Below are 17,125 nucleotides of genomic sequence, written 5' to 3' on the forward strand. Positions count from 1 at the left end.
ATTTACAAAAAATGGTAGCCTGTTTTGTATTTATATTTAACATTATTATATTTATATTTTAATTTTTCCGGTTTGGACAAAAATAAAATCTTATATGTTTTGTAGCCTGTTTCTTTTGATTTAGTTAATTTTACTAAAATTCAAAAAAAGTTAAAACTACATTTTTCCCTTTGATCAGGCCACATTGTAAACACGTTGTATACTATATGGTAACACTGACCACTCTCTTTCTTTCCAACATTCCACGTCTTTGGCCATTGGACTGCTTGATGCTGTTCTTGACCTCTTTCTTTCTCCTTGACCAACGAGACCAATTCTTTTTTTCCCCAAACAGGATCTTCAGAGAACAAGTTTTGTTGCCCCTCTAATTATATCCATCAAATAAACTTGTTGTCCCTTGACAATCACAGTTCCTTCTCTTTTGTATCCCTAATTCGATTCACCTAAGAGTAGTAATAGAATTACAAGAGAAACAAAATAAAAACAAACTGGGGCTGGGCTGTTTTAATTTGTGCTCCGAAATATTACCTGACAAGACTTGGTCACGACTGCCAAAACAGCTGATAATCCTTACTATACAAAGAGCGGTCTTGTATCTCCAGGTTTGCTACATGCCGGTTTATGAGCTGCGACTGCATTATCTTACACACGACCAGTCCCGCTGGAAATATCCACCACTCACTTTCACCCCTGCATCCCCCCAAAACACATCATAAACCCAATAGACCAAAACGTAAGATTGACAAAAGTATTCCTTTGTAGTGATACTCACATGTTTATATTCCACGGCTGAAATGGGATTTTCTTGCTTGCTGATGATTCGCTGTTATAATGAACATATCCGCAGAGGAAAGCAACAAACTGTCACAGAACCAAAAAACTTGTCAAATAACGTTAAGACATGTAACATCTTCTAAAGAATCAACACCTACTGATATAACTGTTAAAATCCATCCTCATGTGACAGAAGTTCACATTTGCATTTGTAATCGAAACAAGTTATCAACAACAAAAGAACAAGAACAAAAAGAACTTACCACATTAACCAAGGACATGATATTCCACAAAGCGTAAACACGTGCTAAGCCAGCAGAGCGTCTGGGTCCATGACTGAATAAGGCATTGATCCCAGCGGGGAATGGCAAAAGCAAGCCGAGAGGTAATATAGACAAAGCCAAAAGTACATCCACCAACGAAATCGAATACAGCTGGAGCAGGGTGAGCAAGACTAGACTAAAATCTCCTAGAAGTATCATCGATATAACTAAGCCAACCATATCCTGTAATATCACAAAAAGATAACATAGGGAAGAGAAATTAAAATTATTGAAAAGTTGGACGGCACAACATATAATAAGACATTCATATTATAAGGATTTTGATTGGAGAGGTACCTGGTGACCCACAGGTTTCGTGTTGTGAACTAAGAAAGAGAGAAGGAAAAACATATCTCTCTTCTCTTTCAGACTCGGTAAGCTGTCAAGGTCGATTATTCCTCCGTAGTTCTTTCTTCGCGTTGTATTATCCTCAGCGTTTGTGTGGTTTTGATTGTAGAGCATAGTCTCTCTTAAATGTGCCGGAGAATTCTCTTTATGTACAGTCACACCGAAACTAAAGATTACAAGAATAAGACATCAAAACCCCGCATAACTAAAGATAAGTGTATAACGGAAACATGCTTAAGTGTGTGACATAAGCAAAAAACAACCTTAAACTTCTAAAGTGATCATCTTATTTATCTAGAATCCTCAAGTTCATATTTTATATTCAACTCAAGACAATACAGCGCATTCAGAAGAAAGAATGGTATCATGACTGTTGTCACTAAAATTGACCGTATGAAAGGATGTAATTTCTCATTTATTTACCGTGGCTGGATCTCAGTCCATGATGTTTCACTGACAGACTGAGGTGATGTTGGTTCACAATCCTCATCAGCATGAATCAAGAGACCGTATTGGTAGTAACCACAAGCTGTGGTCTGGAACCAGGCTAGATCAACCCGTATGCCATGTGTTTCCAGAGCAGGATTAGCATGAGTTTCTAACCATCTCAGAACAGAAAGAAACGTTGATCTCAGACGCCCACGGCGAACAAGGCGCAATTGAGCATTCACACCAGCCACCAGTCTGTACCAAGTAGTGGGAGGAACGAGCTGGGAAAAATAAACAATGACAAAAATCAGTACAACCTATAACATGGCAGCTAAAACTGCTTTTCGTTAACTAAGGAACCAACCTGACTCATCAGGCTAGTAAGAATGTTGTCATTTTGAAGTGAGAAAGGAGCCATGTAACTGCCATCACCACCAAACAATATGGGCATTGGAAACCTTTGGTGAATCCCAGGTGGAAGGTCTGTCCTTTTCTCATCCCCGCCAAGGAAGAAATCCAGATATGCAAGCATCAAATCGGGGGTGGCAGCGACCTAAATTTGGGGAAAAAGAGTATGAATACCAACGATTAAGACAACAAATCCTTGTAAAACGAATCAGAGATTCTGAAAAATCTGTAGTCCTGTTAAGCAGTTATGAGATCAAATAAATCCCACAAAAGTTACCTTCAGGCCCTCGTATAAAGCGCGGGAGCGACAGGAGCGCAAACAGGAATGATCATACTCTGAACGTACAAACTCACGCAATTTTTGCAACTTCAACTTCCGCCGCCATTGCTGCCATGACCACGCAAGCGGATATGCAACCACCGAAAGAATACTATATATTGCACCTTCCCACCATTGATATGCAGCTATAGAGTTGATTTCGTCGACAAACGTGTTAAATGCAGCCTCGTATCTAAAGAACCAAAACCAAGAAGGGCAACTTATTTAGATAACTATAGACAAAACAATGAAACACAATTCGCAATAAACCAGGCAATAAAGAAGAAACAACTAACACTATCTCTTTTATCTCTTCTGGGGGAATATGCGAGAGATGCCATGGCTCACTGAATGTATTAGGACCCATGAAGTACATTCTATGCACATGACTCTGTGATTGCTCTGCTCTATTTGTTTCCAACACCTGAAAAAAGGAACAGCATTATAATCAATAACACTGTATTATAAGGAATATTTTGCAGGTTCTTTTGCTCAGTTATGTCTGCTAGCCATATATTAGTTGCATCCCAGAAAATACATAAATCATTCTTCATTTGCTTCCAGAAAGTACGACAACCAAACAATTTTGGATCTAATGTTCGAAGACAAAGAAAATCATCTAACCTCATTCAGTGATTCAAGGAAAGGGAAGGAATGATCTATTTGAGAGCCATGATGCGTGGGTGCTGGGCCAGGTAAATCATCAACTCCAACAAATTTCATCCGTGCAACACTAAGTACAAGTGCTAATAGGATGAGGAGACCCATCAGAAGAAGACCAAACAACCAAGGCCCACCAAATGTGTAAATTAACTCCTCCAGAGCGGTGTAACAGTGTGGCATGTGATACCTTTCCGATATGCATCGATATGGACATGGTGTCTCAGAAACACCACCTGTTATTAAGCATAGAAATTCCAAGGTTTATAGTTGAGACATAAACATGTTCGGCACCGATTTACAGGCACAGAATGAGTAAGCAAAATTATTCATAACCGTGGGAAATAAAAAGTAAAAAGTTTAGGCTTGGTAGTTGAACGGGAAACAAAACTTATATCACCCAAAAATAGGAATTTTTTATAGCATATATGTAATATACAAGAGCTCCAGATTTATGCGAAAGGCTATTTATACCTCGAACTGGGACGTAGACAGCACGAGATGGAAGTTCATCAACGGGACAAGGAAGGCAAAGAGACCTGTCAGATCCAGTAACATTCTTGAATGTACCAGATGGACATTCCTGGAGAAAGAGTAGAATTGTGAATATAATGAGAACTACATTAATAATTCAATCGTAATAAGGGAACAAAAGACAAATAGAAAATTTCAGCCCTGATATTATAGAGCAGGAAAATGTTGAGCAAAGTTTTTCTAACCTTGCAAAATATACCGTGGAGTCCCTTTGGACAAGGCTTCCCAGTTATGGTGCCATTTTTACCGTGAAAACCATCATCTACTGCCGCTCCCCCCCTACAATTACAAAAAGAAACAGTGTGTTAATGCGACAGGCTGGAAAGCGATATCAAATAATAGCGTAGAAGTGTTAAATGCAGTCAATGACGGGAAAACATACTAATGCCATGGAAAACTGGTCAAAGATATGGGAATGCACAGGTATTTAGAGGACAGACCTTGCATGGATTATTCCTTTTACACTAGCAATAGGTTGGTATATGTCCCCAGTGGGAATGTTTGACCAATGAAAATGGATCCTCCCACCTCCGCCACCACCACCACCAGCAGGACTGCCTGACCCACCACCACTTGAGAGAAGAGACGACTCTCCCAAAATAAGATAACGCAGGAACAAAAGAACTGTTCCGCCAGAACCACCACCAGGTGCTACAACAGAACCATTTTCATCTCTGCTCGAACGTTTGACACTTTCTCCATCAGCCCTAATTGACCCTTCAAGTGATAAACCAGATAGAGGCTGCTCCATTGAACCAATCACTGACCAGATTCAAAGGCAAAGAAAGAACATGTTAAACGGTATCATCATGAATGCTAAAGCTTTCATGGCAACTACATGCATGCACAACAGTGTATGGCCTAAACCATGACAAGCTTCTACAATGTTAACTACCTATGAATCATAAACTTGTAACAAATAACAAAATACAATTCGCCAAATATATTCGACACACGAAATACGAATAGTCAGCAGTCTACATCATACATTTTGCATCAAATTCCTATGACAACACAGCCTAATCTCTCAAGTTTAATAGAACTCCAAAATCATCAAAATCTCAGACATTTCATACCTACAATACCACCACCAGAAGATGAATAGTCCGGGCTATAATCGCCACTTCCACTGCCAAGCTCGCAAGGGAGTTCTGCATTTCCATACGTAATTCCACCTTCAACACAACTGTTATTGTAACATACACGGCCACCTTTACCGCCATGCCCACCACCACTACCAAAGCCATTTCCAAGCAATTTACCTTCACCTACACCACCTCTACAACCTGTGATAACACAAAAAAATTGCATAAGTGTGATGCTAAAAACACACTAAAAAGTATAAGAACATATCTTCTTTCTCCCTATGAATGGGTAGCACCTAATATATTATAATTAGGGAGTAAGCCAAGGACATGCCCATACGAAATGTAGAGGATGCGCGATCAAAACAAAATCCAAAGGGAAAATAGTTATTGTTACCCATTCCACTGGCACTAATCTCTCCAGAAGGTTCAAGGGTTACTGTTTTTGCACGGTGGAAATGAACTACTGATCCTTTGATGAAACCTTCGACGATAATATCCTCAACGCGGCATATCTAGAAAGAAAGAAACGTTATCAGAATTTTCATGCTAGAGCATGCGAGTTTAAACACAGCAGAAATACCTGTAGCGTAAAGGATAGAGAAGAATTAACATTGCAATCCTCTGGAGGATGCAGTAGCTCATAGGGGCAATCTTGCCGATCACAATAGAGCTTTGGCGTACTGCAAAGAATGAGAGTTTAATTATTGTCAGCTGATATTATCTTCGAAGACTATGGAATCAAACTAAGCATAATAAGGCATTTCCCATAAACTTACACAGCATCTCGGGATGCATTCTGTAGAGGACCACGCAAAATAGATCCAGGCCCAACCTACAATTTTGAGGAAAAAAAAAGTCATTATCTCCTGAACTGCCACATCAAGCACCTTTTGACATTTATTATTTAAAAACTAATATGGCCTCTAAAGGAGACCGATTGTCAAACTATGCCTGTTTCATTGCATTTTCGTAGCTATAAACACCACCGACTATTTTTCATCAGCATAGAATAGTATCTGATGCAGGAATGTCATTAAAATAAGCACTAGGAATCCACTTACATAAATCTGGTAAAACAGTGACAAAACAAGCCGTTGTGCTTCAATCGAATCCCCTGGTCCAGTTAGGTTCAGGAGACCTTGTCCATGGACTCCAAGATTTGCATTTGACCGAATGACAGATGATTCCTAATTTAGATTGAGAGGTCAAACAAACAAATTAGATGAAACGGTTTGTCACAAATTATTTGAAGGAGGAAAACAATGATATGAATTTGTGAGTACCCTAAGAACGAATAAATTGCTAGCTTCGAGTATGGAAGTCGAAACAGTTGTATCTCCTCCTCCTCCATCTATATGCAATTCTGAATTCCACATCAAGAACATCTTGACAGTCATGCGTAAAGCCCCATAAACCTGGTACATTCCACAAAGAGTGACGAACAAATGATTTACATGAGAACCAAAATAGAATATGGAATATGAAGAATGGCCAGGCAAACCAAGAATTAAGCAGATAGTAGCACCACAGAAATAATCGTATCTAGCGCAGACGTAGCGCAGACAGACATGATGTTGTATCAGAATTTCTGAAAAGTGGAGAACAATGAATAGACTCACCTTGATAGTGGAATCACTCATTAAGAGTTCTTCGGCCAATAATTCAAATACTGATGTACCATAATGAGCCAATCCGAAGCTCAAAACACCTCCACACAACAAACTAATTTGCCCTTGAACCTGCATATTGAGTATTTGAGTACTATATCATTAACTGTACAAAATAATATGCTGAAAACTGGAAATCCCACTGAATACCTAGATTTTATATACAGAGGCAAGACTAAAATGTACAGAAAAGACACTAGAGTTGCAGAAAAAGGAAACAATATCATTTTATATGAGATCACAAATAGTCCTAGCATTACAACTGTGGAAGGTGATCAAATAGTTGACCTACAAAGCCCATGCACTGGAAATTCACTTTTGAAATACCTGAACACGACTCCATAGCAGAGGACAAGTTGCCCGTGCTTTATCCTGAATATAAACATTGGTCCAAAGAGGCTGGAAGGGGAATTCTAAGAGAAGCGTGTAAGTATCTGTCGTCAGATTGTAGTTGCTAACGAAAAGGCTTCGGGGAACAGCATCGTATAGAGTCCCAGCAGCACCTGAGTTATCTGGACATCCGATACTGTATCCGCCTGCATGTGGTTCATGAAATTGGTTCACATGATTGTCGATGTTAAGCAAGTACGGAAATACTCGCTGGAAACAAAGTAACTAAGTAAAGATCTGAATGTAAATTTTTGCTGTGATGATCTATCAGCTGAGAAAATGGAATTATAGCATGAAACCTATTGGTTCATATTTTAGGACCCAATAAAATTTTGCAACACACAAGTTCTTGAAATGTGGATATATTTACGATGGCCTGAAAAAAACAGTGACTTCCTAGGGAAGAAAATCTAACCATGCACAAAGATCTTTGGGTCATCATGCCTGCTAAAAATATTGACAGATACTCTTCCACCACCTCCACCACCGTAACCATTCCCACCACATGCACTAATCTGTCCAATTCCAGTCCTGCACTTCAAATAACAGCAAAGCAGAAGATGCTAACTGAGATCAATTTACCAAGAATCTGAGAATACAAAAGACATGAGGTGTTTCATGTGTACCATACAATAACAAACAGCAAATTTCAGAGAGTTATAAGCAAGATCGGAAATATTTAAAAATACATATGCCGTAAATAAGATGAATTCTTAATCACATCTCCTAATGAGAACAGAGACCCTATAAAGCACTGTCCTAGCATACAATATTCAACCATGAGAGGATCGTGCAACTCTGTTCATTCCTCAAAACTCAACTTGCGCTAGTGATTACGTTCTTAAGATAATCATCTGGACCAAGCAAGTAGTGCTTAATCTAATGCAAATCTTGCCTTCTCTGCTGACTAAAACGACTTAAAAATCCATGGAAAAACAGCATAGAATCGAAAGTACGTTACATCTTATATGCCGTGATGTAGATGCTGCCACCAGACCCACCACCACCTTTAGCTCCTCCATAACCTCCGTCCGCCAAAAGGCTCCCATTAACATCCAAAAACTGCGTAACATTCATCTTCACTCTCCCGCCACCACCTCCCCCATAATCAATCTCCCTACTCGTCGACCCACCTTTACTACCATAACTCCACGGCTCATCCAGAGTCGACCACGAGTACGCATCCCCTCCCCACACATCTTCCGCAAGCTTCTTAGTATCAGTCAAACAACAAGCCCCCCTCCCACCATGCCCTCCACCAGCACCGTCAATCCCCTGCGGCGTCCCGCTAGTCTGCGGCGGAGGGCTCCCAGCCAAACCCGTCGTGTTCACAGCCGATCCATCCGCAAAGCTAGCGTTACCAGCCGAAAGCTCAAAGGTTCCAGCAACAATCGTGGATTCAGCTCCCAGAGAGAAGTTCCCAGAGACATTGATAGCAATAGAGCACCCAGGGATCGAGCAGTGGAACTTAACCCCAGGTAAGATAATGAAATTACCTTTACCAGCTATATACACATCTTTAGTAAGATTCAGATCGGCGACGATCTTGCAGGTAGTATCCAAAAACCCAACGCCGCCGAGATCCTCGCTGCAGGACACCGAGGGCCCGTGCGGAGGCGGCGGCGGCGGAGCAGGAGGCGAGTAATCCTGGTGGAAAAGCAGCGACTCTGAATCCGAATCCGGGTCTGGACCCGAATCGAAACCCGGATTGGGCTCGACAATGGCGAATCGGTAGCTTGAGCTAGGGTTTACGGCAAAAACCGCAACAGCTACGAAGAAGAAGAGGAATTGAAATCGAGCCATCTAGTAGTTTCGTCAACAGTCATCACAGACGAAGTATAGTGAGGTTTTCGATTCGATCCCAATTCGGATCATTGAGCTTAGGGTTGACGCGTAATTGAAAACCCAGAGACCCAATTAAACACACGCGCCTATGCAGAATGTGTGTGCATGTGTATGTATAGTCGTCTTGCTCGAGAAGATTTGGAGAAAAAAGCGTATAAACCCCCACACCGAAAACTGCTCTTGTAGAGAGAGAAATGTTGATTTTTCCTTGCTCGGGTAGAGAGAGAAAGAGAGAGGGAAGAGAGAGCTCTTACAGGTTGGAACGGAGAGTAGTTACGTTCAGGTGCGTGCGGCCTCACCGTAGTCGCGAAGAAATCAGCTAAATCTTTCTTTTGGATATAGCAAATCGTATTTTGCCACGTCATTCCTTAGATTGGTCTCGAAGGTAAATGCTACTCTGTGTTGTGGTTCACATACAACTGGAAGTGTCAGGTGAATATTTATTTCACTAACTATCGAATAGGAGTGTGACGTCTGTCATATCACGTTTTATTTACTCTCTTTGCTGTGTAACTAACGGTGTTCAGATTGGGCTCGATAGGCCCTGATTCCTATGGAGTTTTATGGACACGTGCTAAGCTGGAGTGTGAGTGTTCAACTTTGAGAAACAGAAAAAGAAAGTCGTGTGAGTCAAAAAATAACAAATCTGGCTGGCCCAATACCAATAGAAAGCTAACGGCATTATCAATTCAAGACCCAATTTTTATTTAACAAATCCAGATTCACGTTTTTTATCAAAATATTTATATTGGTGTGTATGAACAACAGCTACAGCTTCAAAGTATATGAAAAATACAAATTTAACTTTAGTGATGAGGATATGTATTACATGGATCACATGGCTTATGGACATTCTACATGTTCAAAGTAAGAAATTGCGATCAGAAAAGACCAATTTGAATCTGTGGGATACATTCTAAAATGCAATGTGGCGTGACTCATCACAAGGCATCTCTGCTGCTGCGTACTACTCAGGGTGGTCGCAGGATCCGGGCTCGGTAAAACCGGACTATACATACAGTGCACAGCAACAACAAAAACCTGAAATCTCAGATGATTTCTTCTCCAGCCTCAGTAACCACAGTTACCAAACTAGAGGCTTTAAGCAGTGAATATGTCTGGGGTTATCAGGTTTAATTCTACATTCAAACTAGAAGTCAATGTTTGTCGTTCTTGCTCTCGATTGATGGGACAGTCCTATCGGTGGCTGATGTGCCCATTGTTGTTGTGGCAATTACTCTGCGTTTTAAATGAGTGAGAATTGTTTATGGTTTCTTGGTAAGAGTATGGTTTCAAACTTTCAATAGTGTCTTGTAGAACGTATAATCTCAATTTTTCATCGACTCTACAGAGAATATATCGTGTGTGATTCTTCTTCTTAGCTTTTTATAATTCAACTTTGTCATTATTTAATGAAACTGTATATCACATTGACCACGACTTTGGGAGGCTCACTCACTGGTCACAAATTCATAAAATATATTAATTAATCTTATCTACAAAAGGCGTACACTTTACGAAGAGAAAACAAAAAAAAAAAATGTCGGAAACCAAAATCAAGATGTCACTTACGCAGTGGCTACCCACTATCCTCACCGTTGTCTTCTTCTTCTGGAGCGTAGCTCTACCCTCACATGGAAGTTCACAAGTTGGATACGGCTACGTCGTTAGCTCAGTGGCCGTTGACTCAAACCAGAAAGTCTTGACGGCGAAGCTTGATCTGATCAAACCATCGTCCGTTTACGCACCAGACGTTCAAACGCTGAACCTTCATGTCAGGTCATATAAATAATCTCCTCTCTCTCTAATCTATCCACTGAACAGTATTGATTTGTATATTATAAGATATGTATTTACATTTACATATAATTATATGTCACAGCTTGGAGACAAGTGAGCGTTTGAGAATCAGAGTAACAGACTCAACTCAACAAAGATGGGAGATACCGGAAACCGTTATCCCTCGCACCGTAAACCACTCTCCTCGCCGTTACTTAACGGAAGAGAACAATACCTTGGAAGATCCATCATCGGACTTAGTTTTCACACTCCACAAAACGACGCCGTTCGGTTTCTCCGTCTCCAGACGCTCCTCCGGCGACGTCCTCTTCGACGCGTCGCCGGATCCATCGGATCCGAACACCTACTTCGTCTTCAAGGACCAGTTCCTCCAACTAACCTCCGCCTTACCGGAATCCCGATCGAATCTGTACGGTCTCGGAGAACACACGAAGCGATCGTTCAAGCTGATCCCGGGAGATACACTGACTCTGTGGAACGCTGACATCGGGAGCGAGAATGCGGATGTTAACCTCTACGGATCGCATCCGTTCTACATGGATGTGAGAGGATCTAACGGTCACGATGAAGCGGGGACGAGTCACGGCGTTCTCTTGCTGAACAGTAATGGGATGGATGTGAGGTATGATGGAAGTCGGATTACGTATAATGTGATCGGAGGTATCATCGATCTCTACGTGTTCGCCGGACCGTCGCCTGAGATGGTGATGAATCAGTATACAGAGTTTGTTGGACGACCTGCACCTATGCCTTATTGGTCATTTGGTAAAAGCTCTTTGCTCTCTGTGCATTTTTAAGATACAATGGTAGGGCTCTGAGGTCACAGGTTCGAACTCCTTTGAGAGAGATTTGATCTCCAAAAATAGTTTAATTACATGATTTGATCTACGGATCAAGAACTCTTCGTAGACACTAAAAGAAATTGAGATGTTGTTTTGCTTTGAAAATATTTCTATAAATACTTACTTTATTGGGGGTTTATTCTTTTTGGAAGGATTCCATCAGTGTCGGTATGGATACAACAATGTTTCAGACCTTGAATCCGTGGTTGATGGATATGCAAAAGCTGGAATACCTCTTGAAGTTATGTGGACAGACATTGATTACATGGATGGCTACCAAGACTTCACTTTGGACCCCGTGAACTTCCCTGAGGACAAGATGAAATCATTCGTGGATACACTTCACAAGAACGGTCAGAAGTACGTGCTGATCTTGGATCCAGGTATAAAGTTTAATACAGTTCTCTTAGAGTCTCTGAAAGTTTGGTTCAAGACATGAAAATTTTGGTTTGCTTGTTGTAGGCATTGGTGTGAATAGCTCCTCTTACGGGACGTTTACTAGAGGAATGGAAGCTGATGTGTTCATAAAACGAGATGGTGAGCCTTATCTCGGCGACGTTTGGCCTGGGAAAGTATATTACCCTGACTTCTTGAATCCAGCTGCTGCAACTTACTGGAGCAACGAAATCAAGTTGTTCCTGGAAACTCTCCCTTTGGATGGTCTGTGGCTTGACATGAACGAGTTGTCAAATTTCATAACTTCACCTCCATCCCCTGGATCTTCACTCGATGATCCTCCTTACCAGATTAACAACTTAGGGGGCAGAGCTTCTATCAATAAGAAGACAGTACCAGCAACAGCTATCCATTTTGGGAACGTTAGTGAATACGATGCGCATAATATGTATGGACTCTTGGAAGCTAAAGCCACTCACCAAGCTATGGAGGATATAACTGGAAAGAGACCGTTTCTTTTGTCGAGATCCACGTTCGTAAGCTCCGGGAAGTACACAGCTCATTGGACAGGAGATAACGCTGCGAAATGGGAGGACTTGGCTTACTCGATCCCGGGGATACTCAACTTTGGACTGTTTGGGATCCCAATGGTTGGAGCTGATATCTGTGGTTTCGCAGATGATACCACCGAGGAGCTATGTCGTCGATGGATTCAGGTAGAGTGATTTATTCATGTTCATGTTCTTACTGAGTTCAATGTTCTAACATTGGCTCTTAGCTTATCAGCTTGGAGCGTTTTACCCTTTTGCAAGAGATCATTCGTCCAAAGGTACTGCTAGACAAGAACTATACCTATGGGATTCGGTTGCTTCTTCCGCAAGAAAGGTTCTCGGCCTTCGTATGAGACTCCTCCCGCATCTCTACACACTAATGTACGAGGCTCACGTTAGCGGCGTCCCTATAGCGCGGCCACTCTTCTTCTCCTTCCCTAGAGACACCAACACCTATGAGATCAGTTCACAGTTCTTGATCGGTAAAAGCATAATGATATCTCCGGCGCTGGAGAAAGGGACAGTCTCCGTCGATGCATATTTCCCCGCAGGGAACTGGTTCGACATGTTTAACTATTCGTTTGCCGTCGGTGGAAGTTCCGGCAAGCGTGTTAGTCTTGATACTCCCGCTGATCACGTCAATGTTCATGTTCGAGAAGGTAGTGCTAGTGTTCCCGTTTTGATAAGGAAGTTGAGCTTGAACAGAACTTGGTATTAACTATTTGTAACAGGTAGCATTGTGGCTATGCAAGGAGAAGCAATGACAACTAGAGAAGCCAGAACGAAACCATTTGAGCTTCTAGTTGTAGCCAGCAAGCTTGAGAACATCTCGGGCCAACTGTTTCTAGATGATGGCGAAAACATACGGATGGGAGAGGAAGGAGGGAACCGTGACTGGACCCTGGTGAAGTTCCGCTGCTACGTAAACGGAAAATCCGTGGTGCTGAGATCAGAAGTGGTGAACCCAGAGTACGCGTCTAGGATGAAATGGAGCATCGGGAAAGTGACGTTCGTCGGGTTTGAGAACGTGGAGAGCGTGAAAACGTACGAGGTTAGGACAGGGGAGAGGTTGAGAGGGCCGAGAATCTCTCTTCTCAAGACGGTTGTGGACGATGATGATCCCAAGTTTATGAGTGTGGAGGTTTCTAGACTGTCGCTGCTTGTTGGGAAGAAGTTCGAGATGCGATTGAAATTGACTTAAAGAAAAGGTATCTATTTTATAAACCCAATAAGATGATAAATTTGTGGATGCTTAATGAATAAAAAGAGTAAAGATTTCGCAACGTTATTACATCAATCAAGTTCATAAACGTTGGAGAAAATTTTCAGACAAGAGGCTTCAGTTTGTTTCATAGACACTGTACTAATAGCAGCGCAAGTCAATCAAAGAGCTAAAGTAGTTACCTCTATCTTGCGAATCCAACATCAGCAAGATCATTCTCCAGAGCTTTCACCAGAGTTTCGAAGTGAGATTTGGTTACACTGGTCAAAGTAGTTAGTTTTGTCCGAAAACCCTTGAAGTCTTGTTTTGGAGCGTCTTCAGGATATTGAAACACCTCTGATTCCAACTCAACGCATTTGTGGAGCCTCTCCAGACCAGACTCAGCCTCTCCTTGCATATACTCGAAAAACTGTCTCTTTTCCTGTTCAGATTCAAGTAGATAGTACCCGTATGCATATGTCCATTTCAGCACCCTTCTGCATTCAATGATCTGAAGCCACGCATCTGTGATGAACCCGAGCTCAGTTTCTGGTATGCATTGTTTGTCACTAAGCTTCATAACATCCACTGATAGGAACTTCTGTAGATCCCCTATAGCTTTTTGCCTCGACATTTGATTACCTGCCCAGCGCTCATAATAATGAGTGTATTTCTCTAGCGAGTGCTTTGCCATCTCTCGCTTCATTTCAGCCTCATCATGCAGTCCTTGTCCCTTAGCCTTCGAATACCGGTTGCATGTATAAGGCCCGCCAGTGCCTTCCCCGTGTTCCGACCATGCGCCAAGGCAAAGCCAACAAAACTGATGTCTGCAAGGTGGTGTGCATGACATGTGCATGCATCCATGGTTCTTTTCAATTGGACGCTTGCACTTGGGACAAGGCTTGGAATTGTCGAGTATCCACTTGGTATTTTCAGCTTCAACGCTGTTCTTGCGTATCCATTGCGAAACCCTGTCACAATCCACAGGACGGTGAGCGTCTTCGGTGCAGTTCCAGCAGAAGCTATGCGAACACAAGCATGAAACATCGTAACTACTTCCGGTCCCGGTGGCAGAAAACTCAATGGCATGCTCACATCCTGGGGCAGGACACCACTTGGTCTTTTTGTTTTCTTCCACATAAGATCTAAGAAAATACCTATCATACTTGTCCTTGGCTTCAAAGGAAGCCAGTTTCTCGACCATGTCTGGACCAACAGCAACTGGACAAGATGGCTCAGGACATTTTTGCATCAAACATCCTGGGCCATCGTTGATGGCTATGCTGATGTAACTTGTCCAGCATGTAGAACAGAAAGCATGGCCACACAGAATCAGTACAATATCTATAGGAAAGAAGTAGTCAAAGCATATTCCACAAGCAACTTTTCCGCCTTTAGAATATGGAACAATAACAGATCCTCCTTCCAAGCCAGCACTTGTCCGAACTCTCCTCTCATCCGCAAACCATTCATCATTAACTTTACCAACATTCCAGTGATAGTGAAGAAGCAGAACACTAGCTTCGACCTTGCTTACGGAGAGTATCATGGAAACTTGTGCAATATCACTCTCCTGTTTTCTACGTATATCTTCTTCCTTGAGAACGACATAATTTATATCGGAGCGAGGCGAGGAGATCATCGAGGAATCGTCATCGTCATCCCCAAGGAAACCCGTGTCATCTTTATCATCATCATGATCAGCCCCGTCGTTGTAATCATCTGCACCGTCGCTGTAAAGATCTTCCTCTCCAGATTCCATATAGTAGTCATCGGAATCCATAATCCTCTTCCCTTAGTCGCTACGGCAGAGTATGGTGTTGATTGATATGCACATATACGTTTGTGTCAAAAGATATTATTCCATATTTTCCTATTTTTGTTTTACCATTTGCATAATGAATTTAGGAGGAGTCTTTGTGTCAGTTTTCTAAAATACAGTTGGTACGGTCATATACGGTGTATATGTTTTTAACTATACGGTAGAAACCAACTGCCCTTGGGCTAGTGGCACTTGAAAGATAACTCCAATACGGTGAACCCGCAGTTCAATCCCCGTTGATCACCAGAATTTAATATTGCACTTCTGGGGCCCACAGAATAGTCGGTTGACCTCGATCGCCGGACACTGTGGTAAAATCAAAAAAGAAACTATATGGTAGAATAATAGGATGATGGTTTAGATGGACACAAATAGAGCGTTTATACCGTGTTTATACGGCCGTTTATACCCTCACAATTTATAAACTATATTTTAAAGAAAATTTTAGTAAAAAATTATAATTTACTCATTTGATTTTTTTTATTTCATTTGATCGCACCAGTTTATTTTTTTTTCAATATTCCATAAATAGTTATAATGTATAATTTTAGTTATGTTTGCTATATATATTTTATTATTTACATATAACTTATATATTTATTTTATTTAATACTATAATATTTATTTAGAATATAACTATCGTATATACTACGTCTGTACCATACAGTAAACAACTGTCCGGTTAGCATATTTTAAAACACTGGTATTTACATATATCTTTCCTTTTGTTTTTTAACACATCCTTTTTCCTTTATTCTCTTTCTCTTATTTTTATTTTAGATAACATTCCATATTAATATATTCTAACAAGATTTTATGAAGCTTTTAAAACCTCAAGAGATTTCATTACCTTTTTTAATATTCCAGCTAATTATTGTAATAATTTAATTTAAGGGAATAATAATATTTTATCTTCTTAATAAAATATTAATATTATTTTATATAGTTTATTAGCATATTTGACCTCAATTGTTTTGCATTCATATCACGAGTCTTTTGCATTCGATTAGTTTTAAATTTTTAATTGCCCTCGTTTAACCCAAAAATTTTAAGAACATTTTTTTTTGTCACACACACGTTTAATTTAAAAAAACGTTAAAACCACATAATTCTAGATATTATAATCGCTTTATATATCAAACCAACCACGAGAGCAGACCAGCGGGTGAACTCCAGAAAAATCTTTACCCGACAACCGAAGTCGCACCCGAACCCGATCCGAAAAACTCGAACATAAATCCGAACCGAAGTAACAAAATATCCGAACAGGTATTAAGTTAGGAGAGATTGGATATCCGAACCCGAATAGATATCCGAAAATAACCAAACATATATATATTTACCTTTATATTTCTAGTTTACATCTCTTATTTTTTAAAAAATATTTATATTGATGTTACACATACTTTATGATCATAAGTATATATATAATTATGGAGAAAATTATTTGATATTCATTTAAAATGCATGTCAAATTTTTTGTTTCATGTATTAACAAAAGTTACATTCAAAATTTAAAAACAATACCCAAATTAATATCTCTTTGTTTTTAAATATTATCTCCACACCTATTAATCATCCAATCTATGAAAAATAAAAAAATCAATTAAGTGAAATCTATATTTTTAAATACAAGAAACTTAAAAAATGAAAAAAACTAATTTTTTTCTTTTAAAATCTATATATCCGAACCCGATTCAAAATAACCGAACCCGAACTAAAAATATC

At 40.4% G+C, this 17,125-nt stretch overlaps 3 protein-coding genes across 3 annotated transcripts; 1 reads left to right on the plus strand and 2 right to left on the minus strand.

Moving 5' to 3' along the window:
• Positions 1 to 71: 71 nt before the first annotated feature.
• Positions 72 to 9,036, minus strand: LOC106358525. The gene is made up of 23 exons (XM_013798340.3): positions 7,902 to 9,036; positions 7,356 to 7,471; positions 6,878 to 7,086; positions 6,503 to 6,622; positions 6,167 to 6,298; positions 5,945 to 6,070; positions 5,660 to 5,715; positions 5,464 to 5,563; positions 5,278 to 5,395; positions 4,872 to 5,081; positions 4,236 to 4,557; positions 3,981 to 4,074; positions 3,736 to 3,844; positions 3,226 to 3,497; positions 2,898 to 3,025; positions 2,560 to 2,794; positions 2,239 to 2,427; positions 1,869 to 2,155; positions 1,395 to 1,611; positions 1,038 to 1,280; positions 773 to 861; positions 529 to 690; positions 72 to 443 (listed from the first exon to the last, which is right to left on the minus strand). Exons 1-22 carry the CDS (start codon positions 8,741 to 8,743, stop codon positions 543 to 545), a joined length of 4,362 nt encoding a protein of 1,453 aa, XP_013653794.1. The 5' UTR covers positions 8,744 to 9,036; the 3' UTR covers positions 72 to 443; positions 529 to 542.
• Positions 9,037 to 10,142: 1,106 nt separating this feature from the next.
• On the plus strand, positions 10,143 to 13,662 carry LOC106358523 (alpha-glucosidase). Its single transcript, XM_013798338.3, has 6 exons — positions 10,143 to 10,564; positions 10,668 to 11,350; positions 11,580 to 11,810; positions 11,890 to 12,539; positions 12,610 to 13,033; positions 13,106 to 13,662. The coding sequence occupies exons 1-6, from the start codon at positions 10,326 to 10,328 to the stop codon at positions 13,573 to 13,575; spliced, it is 2,697 nt and encodes an 898-aa protein (XP_013653792.1). The 5' UTR covers positions 10,143 to 10,325; the 3' UTR covers positions 13,576 to 13,662.
• A 55-nt stretch (positions 13,663 to 13,717) lies between these two features.
• LOC106358524 (probable E3 ubiquitin-protein ligase ARI5) lies at positions 13,718 to 17,123 on the minus strand. The gene has a single exon (XM_013798339.3). It carries the CDS (start codon positions 15,356 to 15,358, stop codon positions 13,781 to 13,783), a length of 1,578 nt encoding a protein of 525 aa, XP_013653793.2. The 5' UTR covers positions 15,359 to 17,123; the 3' UTR covers positions 13,718 to 13,780.
• Positions 17,124 to 17,125: the final 2 nt, after the last annotated feature.

Source organism: Brassica napus, chromosome C3 (assembly GCF_020379485.1).
Source record: "Brassica napus cultivar Da-Ae chromosome C3, Da-Ae, whole genome shotgun sequence".
In the NCBI taxonomy this organism is placed as follows: domain Eukaryota; kingdom Viridiplantae; phylum Streptophyta; class Magnoliopsida; order Brassicales; family Brassicaceae; genus Brassica; species Brassica napus.